The sequence below is a fragment of the Gadus morhua genome, chromosome 8 (genome assembly GCF_902167405.1).
Source record: "Gadus morhua chromosome 8, gadMor3.0, whole genome shotgun sequence".
Taxonomy (NCBI): domain Eukaryota; kingdom Metazoa; phylum Chordata; class Actinopteri; order Gadiformes; family Gadidae; genus Gadus; species Gadus morhua.
The window spans coordinates 19,420,065-19,436,815 of record NC_044055.1 but is presented as its reverse complement, the minus strand read 5'-3'; the positions used below and the strand labels follow the sequence as shown (position 1 = coordinate 19,436,815).

Sequence of the window (16,751 nt, the reverse complement as noted above, 5' to 3'; positions counted from 1 at the left end):
CCACAAGGAAGGCGGTCAGCCACAGGGCTGACGTGATTGGATTCTCCAGGTGGTCAGTTGTTGGGAAGAGGTTTCTGTTCTTTGCGATCCAAACCCTGTAATGTGTGGTTAGGTCTGGGCAGGAGGCGCAGTAGGATGGTTTATCTGTTTGTGGTAGGGGTTGACCCCTGACATATTTTTGTTTTAAACCTTTATTTTTATCAGGTAGTCTCATTGCGGTTCAAATCTATTTTTTCAAGGGAGCCCTAGCCAAGAAAGCAGCATAAAACAAACATACATTTGGGTTTCACACAAATAAAAAGTAAATGCTAACTAATCAAATTATTAGAAAGACAGTTTTGGGATTTCATAGGTAATGATTTTAAACACAGGGAGAGAATACATGATTGAGGTCTAGCATGGAGCAAAAGGCATCTTATAAAATCTGTTCTGGAAATTGGAAGACTTTCTGGGGGTTTAGATTTAGTTATTATTGCCTGTATCCAGAGTTTACTTAGAGTGACTCAGGAGAAGGTCAGGGATGGGTCATTTGGGAATCGAATCCGGTACTGTTTGATTGGGAGTTGAACGACCGCACCTGCTATACTACCCTTCCCCCACTAATGGTGTGTTGAACAACCAATAGATCGACATGACTCTCAGATAAAGAGCCTTGTAATCAAAATGTTAATTTAAACATTTTGTGTGTGTGTGTGTGTGTGTGTGTGTGTGTGTGTGTGTGTGTGTGTGTGTGTGTGTGTGTGTGTGTGTGTGTGTGCGTGGAACACCTGATGATGGCCTGGTATGTCACCCTAGCTGTTTCCCCTCTATGGCCTTGACCTGGAACAAGCAGGGTCAGGGAAATAACGTGTTTTATGTTAATATGTAGAACTCATCCATATTCATAACGCTGCTGTGCTGCTCGCCACTTAAATATAATGTAAAATGACACAATCTACTAGGAATGCAACTTATATGTCCAACTATGTCCTATGTTTTATATATATCAAGGCATTTATTCGATAGGCATGTCTGCGATATAACGGTATATGAGAATATTCCCTGTATACTCAAGTGAGAGGTGTGTCCCTGGCATTCAAATTAAAAATGATTATGCATATTATGAGTGCCTCCCCAGCGTCTCCTCAATGAAAAATGTAGATTTGTCAACATTACGAATATCAATTAGCATGCTGAGGGACTCTGACTAGCAAACCAAAGATATCTACTTTTTAGTAAGTTTAGTTGGCTGAACTCTGTGTTTAGGTACTTTACAGAAGATTATCTGACACAAGAGCTACATGGAAGGAGAATTTATCTCCTTCATCATTTCCCGACCCTATAGCATCCTATCGTCATCCCAAACTCGATGTTCAGCCATCCCTCACAGAGCTCATCTGTTAGCATGTGAGTAAAATGGACATTGGTATATTGATACTAGATGGGCAAAATATATAGGTCTACATCTATTTTCCCTGAAAAACTATTCAAAAGACAATCATTAAAGTCCCATAACTGTAGGAAAAGCCATCCAAGCCAAGACTAATGTTTAGATGTCCCTCCCTTCCAAACACTATCCCCTCTGGTGTATTAATGAAGCATTTTACTAACAGGGTAAAAAAATTAACTCCTTCCACCACCCGATGGCAGAAAGATTCAACCATTCAGCAAAGAAAACCAGGGTTACATATTTAAACAAGGCAGGTAGAAAGACTAAATTGTAAAAGTAATGCAACCTATTTTCCAGGCATGAATCAATCATCTTCAGAACACGTCCTCAGGTTCCCTTGTACACCAACTGGATACGAGTCTTTTACAGTGTGCTACTGTGAAAGGGGAACACCCAGGCCTGTGAAGAGGCTACAGCCGCTAATGGTGTTTCACGCTCTGCCGTGCTCCTCACTGATGGAGGGCACCAAGCAATATCCACTGGGTGCTGCCGGACAGTCCCCACGTCCTCTGAGCACAACGCCCCCGTTACATAAGGACCGAAGGGGGGACAAGGACATGGTCTAAATCACAGCTCTCTCGCCAAAGGCGTCGTAGCTTTATATTCTTTTGTTTTCTTTTTAAAGACACTGTTGTGGTCGCCCTGCCCTTGAATGCTTCCTCTCGACGCTGTGGCCTGAAACTCGTAGTGGTACTTAGTAGAACTACTAGGACAGGTGTGTTTAGGATACCTCCCACAAGAAACTTTCTGAAAGTTCATATTTAGGAGGGCTTTTGTTGTTGTTTATGAGTGGCTGCATTTGGATTTGGAAAGATGTATCCCATAATAACTGGAAGTGCAGATGGATTTCATATGGTTATGATAGTAGGGCCTCCGGACCAGGGACCAAGAAGAACCCTGGCCAACGTCCAATGGCAGACGGACCGGACCATTTGCAAATGAAGACAATCGATTCTTCCAAGCATTAAAAATTCTACAGGATAAATGTGGACATTTATACACACAGCACAAAACAATTGGGTCAGTTTGTCAGTTTGGGCATCTGGTTAAGTCAATAATAATGCATTCAGTGTTCAGATGGGAATTGTGAATGCATCCTATACACATAGTGCATTCACATCTGTCACTGCACGCTGCAGGTCTACTCGTGCAACAGAGTGAGGTTTATGTAACAATTCATTTGAAAGTTGAGACACAAACAAACTTGACTCCTTTTAGACAAATGACGTGTCATAATATATATGAGTCATCACCATTTCCCACCAGCTAAGCCTGTTTACCAGGATTAAAGCCCCTCTTCAAAAAGCCAGCAGCCTCCCATCATCCCCAACGTAGAGCTACTGTAGCAAAATCCTTAATCCTAATTGTGCGTTCACGGTCTGTTTATACATCGCCTTGAGACATGAGCGGTGCTGACGGTGTTCCTGAATTCAGATCATGACGTGCAGGAGGACCTCTGCCTATTTTCCATGATCCTGTCAATTACTGCAAATGTTTCTGACACGCTGCTGGCCGTTTGATGCCAAGGTCACCATTTCATTGAGGTCAAAATACGCAGCTATATTAATAACAATTGAACACAATTCATATCCTTACAGCCATTATCTTGTTCTTGAACAGGTATAAATAACACACGCTTCCTGAGCAATACCCTGACGAATTTATTTTGTTGCAGTCAAAGTGACACCGGCCTGTTGAGCTATTACACTTTTTTTCAGTCGCTATGGTACATTTCTCAGATCAGAATTGAAATTTGCAAAACATGTAAGTGCATTTCTCAAAACAATTCGTACAAATAGCAAAACACCTTGGATTTCATGCAAAAGCAAGTCTCTTGCTCAAAATCCTTAGTTAGTTTCTCAAAAGTAAATATCTGTGTCAATGAACATGTCAGTGCCATCAAAATGACAAGTCCTTGTGTCATTGTGTACGGATAAGACAGTCAAATTGCTTAGTCATGTTGTCAATATAACAGTGTACTCTGGAGGGATGTTCTGATGTAAACTATGGCTGAAGTTTTGAAGACAAATATTGTAAATTGTAAGTTACACCTTAGTGTATGTGGGAGATTGATTGCAAGAGACTGGACAAGATTCACATTTACGCTTTGACTGTACTGTAAGTTGTTGACAGACCATGTCATTGCTAGAAATGTGAACATAGAAAAATCTCCTTAGGGTAAACTGTACATGCATTGCTGTAGGGATTACATTGCAGTCATCCTACACCTCCTGACGTTCCTGTCTGTTGGGCCACAAATTCTCAGACAATGTAACATTGTGTTGTGCTCCAGCTATATACTTGCCAGTTCATGGTTCAGGAGATGCACCTTTGAGCTATTCCAGTAAACTGGTTGATCTTTGGCTGATCTAACACTTCACACATTTCCCTTCTTTAGAGAAAGTCAAGATTCACCTTGTAGCAATTTACCAATTCAGGACAGATTTAGAAAAAAAGTCTAATGGAAATGTACAGAAATGTGCTTGACATATTATGACAACTTGTTCAACCATTTTGCATGGAAAGACTTATGCAATGAACTAATGCCTAAATGTTGTGGGGGTGAGACTATTCAATAGAGACCCATTACAATACATTTTGATCAACATGACATAAGCAATTGATAATGTAGGAAAGAGTAGAGAATTGTACATAATCATTTGCATGAATGTACCAAAGCATTTGCAACTTGTTCAAAGAAATGAGAAACAGCTTTTTTGATGGCACAAACGACACAATGATGTGAAGATTGAACAGGTAGTTTTAAGAAATTTCAATTCTGATCTGAGAAATGCACCAAAGCGACTGAGAAAAACTGTAATATATAAAGGTGATCTGCTCGCTGATATTCTTGACAGCAGCGCTCTCTAGTGGCCATACTTAGAATAAAACATAACAGCATCTGCCCTCTGACAATGTCACGCACGTCAACAGTTCAGTATGCTCTATCTTCCACATTGCGTAGTTAATCAAAAAGGCGAAATGACTGCAATTTTAATCTTTTTCGGCCAGAGAGAAATATCAGGATACAAAGCTAGATTTTGAACAAGCTTATAACAACTTATAAGTTAAGTTTTTCACCCCGGCTGCCCCCTCCTCTGAGGCCTGAGCCGTGAAACACTCCGACGGCGACATGCCAATGGTGCCTCTGTGAAACCCTGTGAATGACACGCAGTGCTTTTGTTTTTTCTCACCCTCCACCACCTGTGCTTGGCTATCAGACCATTCAGAAAGAATGACTTAGCAGTCCAATCGGACTGCTGCTGGCTGTGAGACAAGGGGCTTCCATGCATGAGCGACCCCTGATGAAGAACCGGGTAAGTAGCTACTCTTTCTCTGTACACTCATAGTTATATGCTGCGTTATGTTAATTGCAAGCCTTTATCGCGGCTCCAACAATAGATATAGCCTGCCCTATGCACTGTTCAGCAGTTGCAACCATAGCTCTTTTCCATCTATTTATAGGCCTGTGCAACATTAGCTCAAGATTCCCATCTAATATGTCATCAGATATTCCATCGAATAACAAGCAACAATTTTTGCTGGTTTTACTGGATTTTTATAGTATGCTGGCTCGTTGATCCTTGTATGATTGTTTTCTTGGTTTAATCACCTGAATTGAATACCGGTTTTGTATGGTACAAAACTATGTGTTGATGTGAGAAGGACAAAACAACACTTTCTGTTGGTGACACATGAACAAGTTTGAACAAGTTGTTGGTGTTGGCATTTGTTAGCCGTTAACCTATATACTTGACCTTTGATAGATAGTTATAGGGAAAGATCTGTTTATTAAATAAGTCATATAAAGAAATTGTAAATTGCGCAATGTAAATGAATAATTATGAACAGATTTAGACTCATGCCTCGTTGCCCAACCATCTCTGCTCTCCGATAAGTAATGGAGAACAGATATGGGTCATCTGAGACCGAGATAAGACCATCTGGACCTGAGCCTCCACCACTGAAACCAGTACGGCATATTCGCAGACCAGGTGATTCTTCACTTTTTCTCTATCTACACACACACACACACACACACACACACACACACACACACACACACACACACACACACTAATTACAATAGCTCATTGATTGGCATTAAATTGTTTCAACTTATTTCTTTTTAGAAATGTATCCCTCCAGAAGAATGCAAGAGGTGAGTCAATGGCAATAACCATCAGTACCCTGTTTGTTTTTGTAAATAAGGCCTTTATTCATGTTAGAGAAAAGCAAACACTTTGCTTAGAACACCAACGACCTACTTTCAGCAGAGCGCTGCTTCACTTACACAACATCAACCCCAGCCGGTACCCCGGACTCATCCCCGGGACCCCAGCACCCCTCGATCCTGTGAGTCTCGACTTCCTTTCGTCATCTCCTCCTCCATCACCTGCCCCCACATCGCTCAAATTATTTATAAAACGCTTTCATCTCTTTTGTTGTGTGTGTCTCTCTCTCTCTCTCCTTCAGCGCCTCTCCATAAGTCAACTTCCACGCACAACCTGACCCAGACAGACACGCCGTGGGAGAGCATCACCCTGAACCGCTGTCTGTTCGTGGCCGTCGTGATACTGCTGCTCTCCTCCGGGCTCCGTAAGCTGCATGGCGAGTGAACAATCAACTGTACTACACACTTTAGTCTCACTAATCAAATGTTACAGCTGGATCCCAGGGCATTCAGGGGACAGTGCTGGGATTAATGTGATGGGTTTCTAACAGAAGCTTTGGGTGGGCATCATGCAACACATGAGGAGGAGTCTGGACTTACGAGGCGCCTGGGGGCTTTGAAACACAGAGCGATATCAGAGGTAAGAACATTAAATAATCAGATTGAACCATGTTTTGTCTGTAACGATATGTCAGTATCCATAGAAATGAGTTATTTTATAGATATATATATCTTAAGACTAGCTGATAAAGCAGTCAATCTCTTCAGCGACTATGGATAAATAAAAATTGGATTCTCAGCAGAACTTATAATTGCTACAATGAATAACAGCATTGAAATACTCATGTTGAAATTTTCCCCACTGATCCCTCAGACCCAGCCTCAGTCGTCTCTATGGGAAGTCGTGTTTTGGTGGATACCAGACTTGACAGATGAAGACGAGGAAAGCGGCAAAATCAATAGAGGGAGGTCAAAGAGAAGAGCGGCGGACAAAATTTCAAGAAGCCACAGAAACAGACCGCTGCTAGAAAATCTCATGAAACCAAGAGAAAACAAATTAAAGGACAGGAGAAGAAAGAGGACAAGAGATGACTCAGAGAAGGTTGACGTCAAGAACAAGCTAAAGGAGACGAATAGCCTCGAGGAGACAGAGGAGGGTGATGTGGACGAGGTAGAGGGAGACGGGGACATAGCTGTTAAGAGCAGAGGCCAGATGAAGAAAGAAGACTGAAGGCCACCAGGGTTAACATGAAATCGATCCTTGGCATTGTTATATTGCCATTAACAGTATTTTTGCCAACATCTTGGCCTCTACACGAAACCATTGATTTTGAGTATCATACTGTTCCACAAAATCTTTTGAAAGTCTGCCACAAATAAAGCTGTCTGATGCCAAGATAATAGGACAACAATCTGGAATATGATGTTACACTTGGAAATTGAAATAAAAATGTTGAGTACTCAACATAAAAAGTGAAAAGTGTAGTACATTCCATTGACATAACATGTCTTGCATTATATCCACACAAAACCAGATTTTTACATAACAGGTCTAGATATCTTATGGAGAGCCTGGTTGATAGATGAGTAACTGATTTCTCATACGTTACTACTATATAATTATTTCATCAATTTCAACAGCTATTCAGTCATTTTCCAATAGACTACATAAAAAAAATCCTAAGGAGCTGATCTTGATATTCATTAAAAGGCAATGGAATTGCTATTTGTTGAAGTTTACTTGTCTATCAATGACGCAACACCTATACTTTGTTTTAAAATATTTTATTACGAAAACATTAAAAAGCATGTTAAATCGAAAGGGCTGGCCCTTAAACCAGAGCGTCCACATTCGGACCAAACATTGATACTGTCGCCATCACATTACCGTCAAAGACTTCTACCACAAAGGTGGTAGAGCTCGAATATAATCTTAAGAACTCAAATTTCTCCAATAAAGTATCGAACTTCCGAACCAAGACAGCAGGGAATGGCAACGTCAAACGAGGGGGGCTATCACAATCCTAACAAGTCAACCGCTCCGTCAGTTAGCCATGGAGAGACCGTCTGGGGGAGGGGGCCTCATTGGCATGGGAGGCATGGGCATCTGGGGGGGCATCTGGGGGGGCATCTGGGGACCGCCTGGAGCACCGGGAGGGAGAGGAGGATGAGACATCCCCCCTGGCGGGGGTGGCGGCATAGGCTCGTTTGGCGGACGAGGGCCCATCCCACTCATGAGCGGAGGAGGCCGTTTAATGTTTGCTGGGGGCACCGGCCCACTGGACTGAGAGATGGATTTCTCCATTTTGAAATGGAATTGTAAGAAGAACTGGAAGAAGAAAACAGACAGCGGATAGTCATTTAAATGCATTTCAGTGAAAAAGGCAGATCATAGTTTGTTGTTTCAATATTCTTATTGGCACCTGTTTGGTTTCTTTGTTCCAATGGGTCCAGAAGCGGTTCTCTGCCTTATCAATTTCTCTGCTGGGAACCTAATTACAGGAAGATTTGTGGTCAGAATAGAAGTACATAGAAAACACAGCAATGTTTGCTCACTTCCACGTTATATTACTCATGGAATCAAATCCATTTTTCTTCACTAAAAGCAATCAACAAAGTACCGTACAGCTAGGGCTGTGCAATTAATCAAATTTTTATCACGATTTCAATTCTTGGGTCAAACAATCTCCAAATAAATAAAAATCGAGTTGGAACGATTCTTTTGGAATTTTCCGTTGTCTATGAGGTTTTGTGAAAGAGACGTGCATGCGCTTTTCAGTCCCTCCCCCAGAGCATTCAATGCGGCCCCGCGAGCTGTGTGTGTGTGGTGACCTTATTCAGAAAACAGCACGAGCGAGATGGCAGAGGGAGGACAGCCGCGTTAACGCATGTCAACTTAAAAAGGGTAAAACGAGTCCTCTAATATGGCAACACTTCAGATTCGAAGAAGCCGACAAGGCACAGGCCCACATAATGTGCAAAATGTGCTACAATGTTATCAGCACCCCTTCGAACACGAAAAACTTGTTTAATCACCTAAGGCCCCGTGTCCACACTAACCCGGGTAAATCTACAAACGCATCATTATTTATCCGTTTAGACCTTCCGTCCACAAACTGAGAATTCCGACACTGAAAACGATGCTTTTCGAAAACTATCGCTGAGGTGGATAAATGTGAAAACGCTGGGTTCGCGCTGTAGTGTAGATGGAGGCTTTCAGAAACAATGACGTTCGGTTGCCATGACACTGTGCCATGACGCTGCCACAAGCTTGCACTCGAGACCGAGACGCTCATCAAAAAAATGGCAGGTGAAATGCAAATGATGACCTCTCTGTACAATGTTAGGGATCGACCGATTATCGGCCCGGTAAAAGAGAAAAAAAAAATCAAAAAAGTGAATAAAAATAAAACCACACACGAGCGCGCAAATCAACCACTTGCTTCACACTCGCATTCTGGGGAAGAGCCTGCTAGTTTACGCACACCCCTTGCGCATTCGTTTTCTATTAGGATATCTAAGGCCCGTCCCCGACCCTTGATGTCTGCTGGTGTAGCTGTCAATCAAAGTATACATGCCCCGTTTTGATAGTGATCGCCTCATTGGCTTGTAAGGCTTATAAGCAAGGAAGTATTGGTCTTACAGACATGTGTGAGGGCTCTATGTCACCGTGAGACCCTGGCGAACACAGTGGATTCCATGAATCAGACGACAATAGCGGAATTCAAACCGTAAATCGCAGTTTTCTACAAATAAACATTGCAGCGTTTCGGTTGTATAAGATGGCTTGTGCATATACAATGAAATTAGATTAAAATAAGATTGATATTCGATTTCTGTGGACTCATGAACATTTCAAGACCCAACATGAAGTATCACCTCATTGCTAAGGATATCCGATATATTCGAGCTCTACCACCTTTGTGGTAGAAGTCTTTGACGATAATGTGATGGCGACAGTATCAATGTTTGGTAACGACGATAACGTTAGAATGGACCATGGGAGGAGGAGGATGAGGGGGGCTATTTTGACCTAAGACACTAGGATATTTTTGATCTATATTCGCTAAACATATTTATTCCACCGAATGGTTGACAATGGATGACATTCCTGAGATTCTAAGCTTTCAAACGGTGTATGACATGACTATATCACTCAACTGTATGATGCCGAAAATTGACCCAGCATGTTGGGGGGAAGGGGTGGTGTAACTAAAACTTGCCCGCCGGCGGGATTTGACGATTAAGTGGTTAAAGGGACACTGTAAAAATTACTCCCTTCTAGTGGTACAGTTGTATATTGCATTCAAACTAATAGTGCTCGCTGGTTCAAAAACTACGTTGGGCAGTATGTGCCAAGAAGCTGTGTCATGACATCCAATACTACCTCATCGAGTCATTCGAGTGATGATGAGGTTCGTTATTTCAAACAAATTTCAAACTGCATTGAATCATTAGTGTAAGCTAATGAGGTATGAGTTATTACTCCTCGAGCAAGATAGTATCACGCAGTGCTTTTTGTCCCTCTCGGCAGTTCATAGACCGGAAGAACATGGAAGCCTCCATGAAGCTTACCCGTCCTATGTAACTACATATTAATTATTCTTCACTCAGGAGGATCAGTGAGATTTTTGGCAGAGATAATTTTACACCAATGAGGACTTATTTTTGAATGAATACGTCGATTTGAGGTAATAAATGACTTAAAATATTACAGTGTCCCTTTAAAGACATTTAAATGAAGTTAAGGGTTGGAGTTTGTATTATTAAATTTTTTTACGCCAATATTTTCCCTTTTTCTGTAAATTAATATTGGCTCAAAATATCGATTATCGGCCCCCTTGACTACTAATAATCGGTCTCGGTACCGGCCCTGAAAAAAACATATCGGCCTATCTCTATACAATGTACTAATTTATCTCCAGATACAAATCGACATATTGGCTCAAACATATTCGTTGCTCCAAAGCCGGAGGCGAGCGCTGTACTTAATATTCTTAAGTGATGGTAAAAAACCCGAAAGAAGGCAGTTCAAACCGTACTTGGAACAGCGTTTCTGGACAAGACCGGGTCGAAAATGATTAACCAGCTGATCAACTGTAAATATCAGCTGATCGCGCGCCTGTAATCTAAACGGAGAGGCGCGGCAGTGTTACGTAACCATGACAACTGTCTATCAAAATTATTTCAGTATGGAACGCGGATGCAAAACATTCCGAAAACGATAGTGTGGACGGAGATCGTTTTCATTGCGGATGTCCGTTTTTACATTGACCCGGGTTAGTGTGGACGGGGCCTGAGACGCAATCACAAAGTCGCTTACGACGAATTGGCAAAGAAGCAAAAACACAAGACCACAACCCCAACAGTACAGACGTCGATTACAACAGATTGTCTTATTCAATTTTCTTGTATATTTATACTATTCATTGAAAGTTTTATCAAAATTACAGAACAGCTGAATACATATTTATTTGTACATTATTTTCAATTTGAACATTTCCTATTTTTTATTTGAACGGTTTGTGTACTGTGTAGTTTAAGAATAGTTTTGAAAACTCAGTTAGTTAGTTTTTTTTTATCGTCTGAAGAATAGTGATTTCAATCTTGACCAAAGAAATATGATTCTAATTTTTTCAATAATCGAGCAGCCTTACAGATGACATACTTTTGACAATGTTAACTTCCTTACTTAATAACCAGGTTCTTCCCCATTGTGAAGAACCAAAAATAGGTTGCCACCCCCTTCTCTCCTCCCTCCTTCAGTTTCTCCCCTATTGAGAAGTGTGGCTTTTCATGCACGATTACCTGAATCAATCTAGTTAGAGAGCCCCTCATTGGTAAGAATGAGCCTGGAAAGGCTAGAAATCTAAAATGGCTCATCAAATTCTGAAGAATCAAATTACAGCACTCTTAAGTAACGAAGCGCAATAATTGGTTTCACTTGTAGGTAAGATAAGCTCTTGAATGTTATTCTCCGCTGAGTTTACCTTGAAGGCGATGGTTTCATATGGCTCTGCAGCAAGAAGGAGGTACTGCCAGCGGCGATCTGGCGGCTCGATTCTCTGTTCATAAGCAGACATGAAGCGATGTCTGGGTCCGATCCCTTCAGCTATCTCCGGGTAGTCGATCTGCACAGACAGCAGGAGAAAACAGCGTTCAGCTTCAATTTTGTACGATCCAATCTGATAGCTATACACAATATAGGATTCAGATCTTTAAATGTTTGAGTCTGAAAATGTATTGTAGATAAAAACCGACCTGGAAGAGCAGGGACTGCTGAGCACTCTCTGGATCTCTCTGTTTGGTGACTATTGACCATAAAAAAAACATGGTCATATATTAGAAAGGTACACTTTCATTTACAATTAAATCGACTTCAGCTTTAAACCAAACCGGCAGCCTACCTTTGTATCCAGGTCGTCCAATCTTAACAAACTTCTTAACCTCAACTTTCACCTTCTCCGGAGCTGGCTGAGCAGGAGCTTCTTTTGCCTCTTTAGCCGCCCTTCTTGCCCTGTAAACCAGACATAATGGATGTAAACATACAGTTGTAAGATCAGCAGTGTTTCCCCCAGCACTTTATGGTTATGGCCCTGCCTTAACAACAATAGGGCCCTGCCTTGACAACCAATATATATACATAAAAAAGTAATAATCATTTAAAAAAAAAAGAAAATATATATATATTTTTTTTAAATTATAAATATTTTGTAATTATTATGCATTAACAAAGTAGGAAACTTTCTTAGGGAAAGAAAACAAAGATAAAAAATGCATTAGTAACAGTTGTCGTGCCATAAAGCTTTTTGAATGGAAATGAAACGGAGACCCCCCCAGCTCCTTGACCACCTTGATTAAGACATTTTCTGGGGAAAACACTGGATCAGGATAGAACCGCGACAGGAGAATGAGCTGGGCTGGTGTAAAGGAGTACTTACAAGTTGGTCTGATGTTTCTTTCCTTGAGTGTGAGCTAAATAGCTGCCCTGTAAAGAGATGGAATGGAATAGAAGGTTATATGTTATTTATTGTATATATCAACAACAACAAAATCCCAAAAACAAAAAAAAGTAAATAAAGGACACAACAGCTTTGGGTACACAATGAGTTTGAATTCTTACCTCATTATTGTGAAGAGTTAGACAAAGTTTGCACTCGTATGAGCCCAAGTGATTTTTCATAAAATATGGATCTTTGTTGATGTCAATGGTCTCCAGAGCCAACTGGCGCAGCCGTTCTCGCCTATCTCGGTTGCTTTCAGAGGTGGAGGCGACCCCACCACTCCCCGTCTTGCCCCCGGCTCGGTGCTGGAAATCCATCTTTGCAGGGTTGTCAAATACTCGAAGTACTCAAACAGTGGGCAAAGTAAACACTGTAGAGACCCCAGCCAAGCCCCTGTTGAGTTGAAAAGTAGTTTACTTCTCAAAGTTCAACAACACTTTCGGAAAAATATATTATATCCAGCGTGGAATGATCTTCACGTAAAGCCAAGGATCCTCTCAGAATTGTTTGTTTCAGTGTCTATAACCTGCTTACTCAACATTGGAACAGTTAATAGCTTGAGCAATATAATTCCTGTAAGTACAGTTACGTTAGTGGCTGCAGGAGGGCTTGTTAGCTTACAGTAAAAGCTTTATCGAAGTGGTGGCAAGCTAATCGACGTTAGCATTGTTATTATGTTATAAGTTTAGGTGACTGGGAAGTTGAAAATCGGTATTCCAAAACGCATATATGCACATATACCCTAAAATGTAATCTTGATATAAGAAATTGGTAAAATGTGAACATTAATCATGTATTTTCTCTCATAAATACACTTACCACCTCGACGTTGTGCTCACGCCGCTGAAGATTGAATGGGTTCTCAACACGCATGCGCGTGATTTTGAATTATCTTTATTGACAAAGAGGTACTACAACATAACCTGTTCATAAACTCGATAAAAATCGACTGTTTGCTTAATATTAAACCTATTGAAGTATACAATTTCTTTACATTTCATCTATATTCTCGGATGGTGAAAAAAGGGGTGAATGTAAATGTAAGCTATAGTCCACCATGTTTGTCCCCTAATACCTGCCGTACTACCCTGCTATCCTATTTCCTCCTACTAGTAATAAGGAGGAGCGACTGAGGAGGTGAAAGTGGCCAGTTGTTGATGGAGCTGTTGGATTACGGCGTTGTTCTTTTTCAGAAAATGACCTGCAACAATCGACCACGTATCCAAAATTTACACTAAAGGAGTAGATAATCGTAGTAGGTGATAGGAATACCAAAATCCTCCAATAATCGCAGCCACTCAGTTTACCTGTCATCCACCTGGGAATCGTTATGCGTTTCAACGAGAAAGAACTCGTGTCACTGAGCCGTCAACCTTCAGAAAGGGCCGCTGAACTTGGCATGAAAGGACCCAAAAAAGGAGATGGTAATGTTCTCGATAAAAACATATCCGTGATGGACTTCCGCATGTTACTCCGGTATACACTTTACAAGCATATACCGGAGTCAAATGTTGTCAAATGTTTTTAGAGTTTGGGAATGTATCATTCAAATCATATTACGATGACCTATCACAGGCTCACAGCTTGTCAACGAATCTGTTTTTACGTGACGTTTTGGGTTAGGCTTGGTGATGATGGATGATTATGGGATAGCATCCCCATTAATGTAATGATCGCTCTGTGTTCATCTTTCACTCTTATCATTTTTGTGACAATAGTATACCGTTCTCTTCCCTTTCCTGCAGTTGTGAAGAAGAGGTTGGTGAAACTAGTGGTCAACTTTCTTTTCTATTTCCGGATTGATGAGGAGGAGGTGAGACCCTGATAACAAGCAATGCTTTCTATTACCCTAACTCTGGACTTTTTAAATCGCCTTTATATTAGCTGTCCATGTATAGCTGGCATGTAGCACATACTTCCCTATAATTAAATTACAGAAATGACCACACCTAAATTGAATTGTTCCCTGTATCATACATTTCTCAGCCCATTGGTGCTTTGCTGCTCGAACAGTGCCGGGTAGAGAGAGAGTCTGGCCAAGTCTTCTCTATTGGTATGTCACCTTCAAAGTATATTATTTAGTCATTAATAATAACACTAATTATTATGTTATACTGAAGTACAAATGTATTCATAGCAACTGTGTTTATTTTTCTCTCAAACATTTATACTCTGAATATGATTTTGCTGGTCATTTATTTAATAATCAACAGTTGACCACAAACATGTCAATTGGATGTTGTTTTATGTATTAACATTGAGGTTTATGTTTTGTTGCAGCATTTTTAGACGAGACAGAGAAAAAGTACATGTTTGAGTGTGACTATGAAGAACAATGTGGGGAATGGATAGACGCCATCATTAAAGCCAGGTAATGCGTCTCTCGATATATCTGTTCTGTCACGTGAATGGTGTATGCAATCTATTTGGATTGCTTGGATTTTTTTTCTTTATTGACAAAGAAGAACAACAAACGCAATTTATGAACTCCAATTACACTGCCTCTTTCCTCAATATTAAACGTATCTAATTATTATATTTCCATACACCTTAGTTTTATAATCAAATGAGCATATCATTTGTGCATGTAACTCTTATCTTGGTCCAAGTAAGGCATGATGCTAATCACCTCTTTATTTTTTGACCTGTGGTTTGACTCTGAATTTAAAATGCAATAATTGAATACACATTCTCTAACATCTCTCCTTCATACCTTTCTTTCACACAGTTATGAGTTCATGAGGAAGAACCTTATATTCTATCGTACTGAAATCCACAGACTGACTGGCCAGGTGAGATACTTCTTTGGGGATATTAGACCACATCCACCACATTAGAGTGGCTTCAGTGTGAAGCGACCCTTTGACACACAATCAGTATGGGCATCATGCTTACCCTGCTGTACGTCACAGGACACAAGCAATGACCACAACATTAATTCACAGAGATGCTTTAGCAATCAGTTATTGTGCCCTTTCCGTGTCTTTATGTTCCTCCTAACCCTCTGTGCACGACCCCTTAGGACCCCTTGGAACAGTATGGCATTTCAGATGAAACCCGTTTCCAGGTCAACAGTGGACTGCAGCTAACACCTAAAGAAACCTCGTCCATGTAGCCACGCGGGCCCCAGGTCCAGGGCCTCGTCGGCCCCTCTGTCTCTGTCTTCTGCTGTATTTCAGATGTAGATAGTAGATGTTTTCTTCATTCCATTGGTCATTCATGTTTTTCAAATAATGGTATTTTCCTGCATACTTTCGATGGGGCTGGGAGTTGATTCGTCCCTCCAACATTTCACACATTGCCTTTCTTTTGCTGATATATTTGCCTGCACTGTAAATACTTTCACTTTTGTCAGTACTAGGATAGTCTCTTGCTGTATTATACGATAATGTGATTATGCAAGCTTCTGGTACATCTGTACTTAAAGTTGAGGTTCTATGTCTTGACTTGCTAGCCCTGTGGTGTAACTGTAGCATTAGCCAATTAAATCAGCGTTTCAGGGATTGAGAGACGCTGAACATGTTTTTCTTATTGGGAAATCTTTGGCAATGCACATTTATTGTGACCTGTTTTGGATAATACCTCTTTGTTTAACTGCAGAAATGAGCCACACATTTGAGTTCCTTGTGAATTAGAGGTTGTCCATTCTGAAAAGGTTTTTAACCAGCAACATCACATTAGAGAATAACACTGCTAAATCTTTTGTCATTTATTTATTGAATTGCTCAAATTGCTCTGTATAATGGTGTACTTGCCATTATTACCATTGTTGGAGAATAACGCTTTTTTTTAATCAATCTAGTGATAATATGATTCTTGAGAAGTCTTTGCACTTAATCTAAGTCTTTTATTTCATCGTCATTCAGAAAATCCACTTTTTCCAATGAATCTATTTTTTCTAATAAATCTATCCAAGACAAATGTGTTGTGTTACATTAAGAAACAAAACATTAATCTGTAAAATTGTTTATTATTGTCAATGATGCTGTCACCAACTTAAATTACCCTGTCGTGGTGACAGAATTCATCTGACATCTTGAATGTCATACTGCTAATAATATCTGCCCCACTTATCCCATTCCCACTGCCAGCTGTTTGGGATTATGGGTTGTACCATCATTTTAATGTGCGATGATACAGAACC

General features: G+C 40.6%; 3 protein-coding genes across 8 annotated transcripts; 2 read left to right on the top strand and 1 right to left on the bottom strand.

The window, feature by feature from the left end:
• Positions 1–4,342: 4,342 nt before the first annotated feature.
• Positions 4,343–7,070, top strand: LOC115549459 (uncharacterized). Of its 6 annotated transcripts, none has more exons than XM_030364675.1 (7): positions 4,343–4,746; positions 5,329–5,424; positions 5,563–5,591; positions 5,707–5,785; positions 5,906–6,028; positions 6,155–6,243; positions 6,478–7,070. In XM_030364675.1, exons 2-7 carry the CDS (start codon positions 5,331–5,333, stop codon positions 6,832–6,834), a joined length of 771 nt encoding a protein of 256 aa, XP_030220535.1. In that variant the 5' UTR covers positions 4,343–4,746; positions 5,329–5,330; the 3' UTR covers positions 6,835–7,070. The 6 variants fall into 6 exon arrangements, with proteins under 6 accessions (XP_030220535.1, XP_030220531.1, XP_030220534.1 ...); XM_030364671.1 differs by having other exon boundaries at positions 5,906–6,040; XM_030364674.1 differs by having other exon boundaries at positions 5,704–5,785; positions 6,158–6,243.
• Positions 7,071–7,371: 301 nt separating this feature from the next.
• On the bottom strand, positions 7,372–13,530 carry sf3a2 (splicing factor 3a, subunit 2). The gene is made up of 8 exons (XM_030364668.1): positions 13,427–13,530; positions 12,727–13,000; positions 12,545–12,591; positions 12,011–12,120; positions 11,865–11,914; positions 11,594–11,734; positions 8,027–8,095; positions 7,372–7,932 (listed from the first exon to the last, which is right to left on the bottom strand). Exons 2-8 carry the CDS (start codon positions 12,922–12,924, stop codon positions 7,648–7,650), a joined length of 900 nt encoding a protein of 299 aa, XP_030220528.1. The 5' UTR covers positions 12,925–13,000; positions 13,427–13,530; the 3' UTR covers positions 7,372–7,647.
• Positions 13,531–13,706: 176 nt separating this feature from the next.
• plekhj1 (pleckstrin homology domain containing, family J member 1) lies at positions 13,707–16,528 on the top strand. Its single transcript, XM_030364687.1, has 6 exons — positions 13,707–14,031; positions 14,353–14,420; positions 14,594–14,660; positions 14,888–14,978; positions 15,336–15,399; positions 15,630–16,528. The coding sequence occupies exons 1-6, from the start codon at positions 13,938–13,940 to the stop codon at positions 15,720–15,722; spliced, it is 477 nt and encodes a 158-aa protein (XP_030220547.1). The 5' UTR covers positions 13,707–13,937; the 3' UTR covers positions 15,723–16,528.
• Positions 16,529–16,751: the final 223 nt, after the last annotated feature.

Bases quoted from the DNA above. Each gene is read 5' to 3' on its own strand.
- LOC115549459 (XM_030364669.1), top strand. From the start codon at position 5,331: ATGGAGAACAGATATGGGTCATCTGAGACCGAGATAAGACCATCTGGA. The intron at 5,425-5,562 runs GTGATTCTTCAC...ATTTCTTTTTAG, and splicing joins ACGGCATATTCGCAGACCAG to AAATGTATCCCTCCAGAAGA. The intron at 5,786-5,905 runs GTGAGTCTCGAC...TCTCTCCTTCAG, and splicing joins CCCCAGCACCCCTCGATCCT to CGCCTCTCCATAAGTCAACT.
- sf3a2 (XM_030364668.1), bottom strand. From the start codon at position 12,924: ATGGATTTCCAGCACCGAGCCGGGGGCAAGACGGGGAGTGGTGGGGTC. The intron at 12,592-12,726 runs GTAAGAATTCAA...ATCTCTTTACAG, and splicing joins TAACTCTTCACAATAATGAG to GGCAGCTATTTAGCTCACAC. The intron at 11,735-11,864 runs GTCGGTTTTTAT...CTGTCTGTGCAG, and splicing joins AGCAGTCCCTGCTCTTCCAG to ATCGACTACCCGGAGATAGC.
- plekhj1 (XM_030364687.1), top strand. From the start codon at position 13,938: ATGCGTTTCAACGAGAAAGAACTCGTGTCACTGAGCCGTCAACCTTCA. The intron at 14,032-14,352 runs GTAATGTTCTCG...CCTTTCCTGCAG, and splicing joins AGGACCCAAAAAAGGAGATG to TTGTGAAGAAGAGGTTGGTG. The intron at 14,979-15,335 runs GTAATGCGTCTC...TCTTTCACACAG, and splicing joins GACGCCATCATTAAAGCCAG to TTATGAGTTCATGAGGAAGA.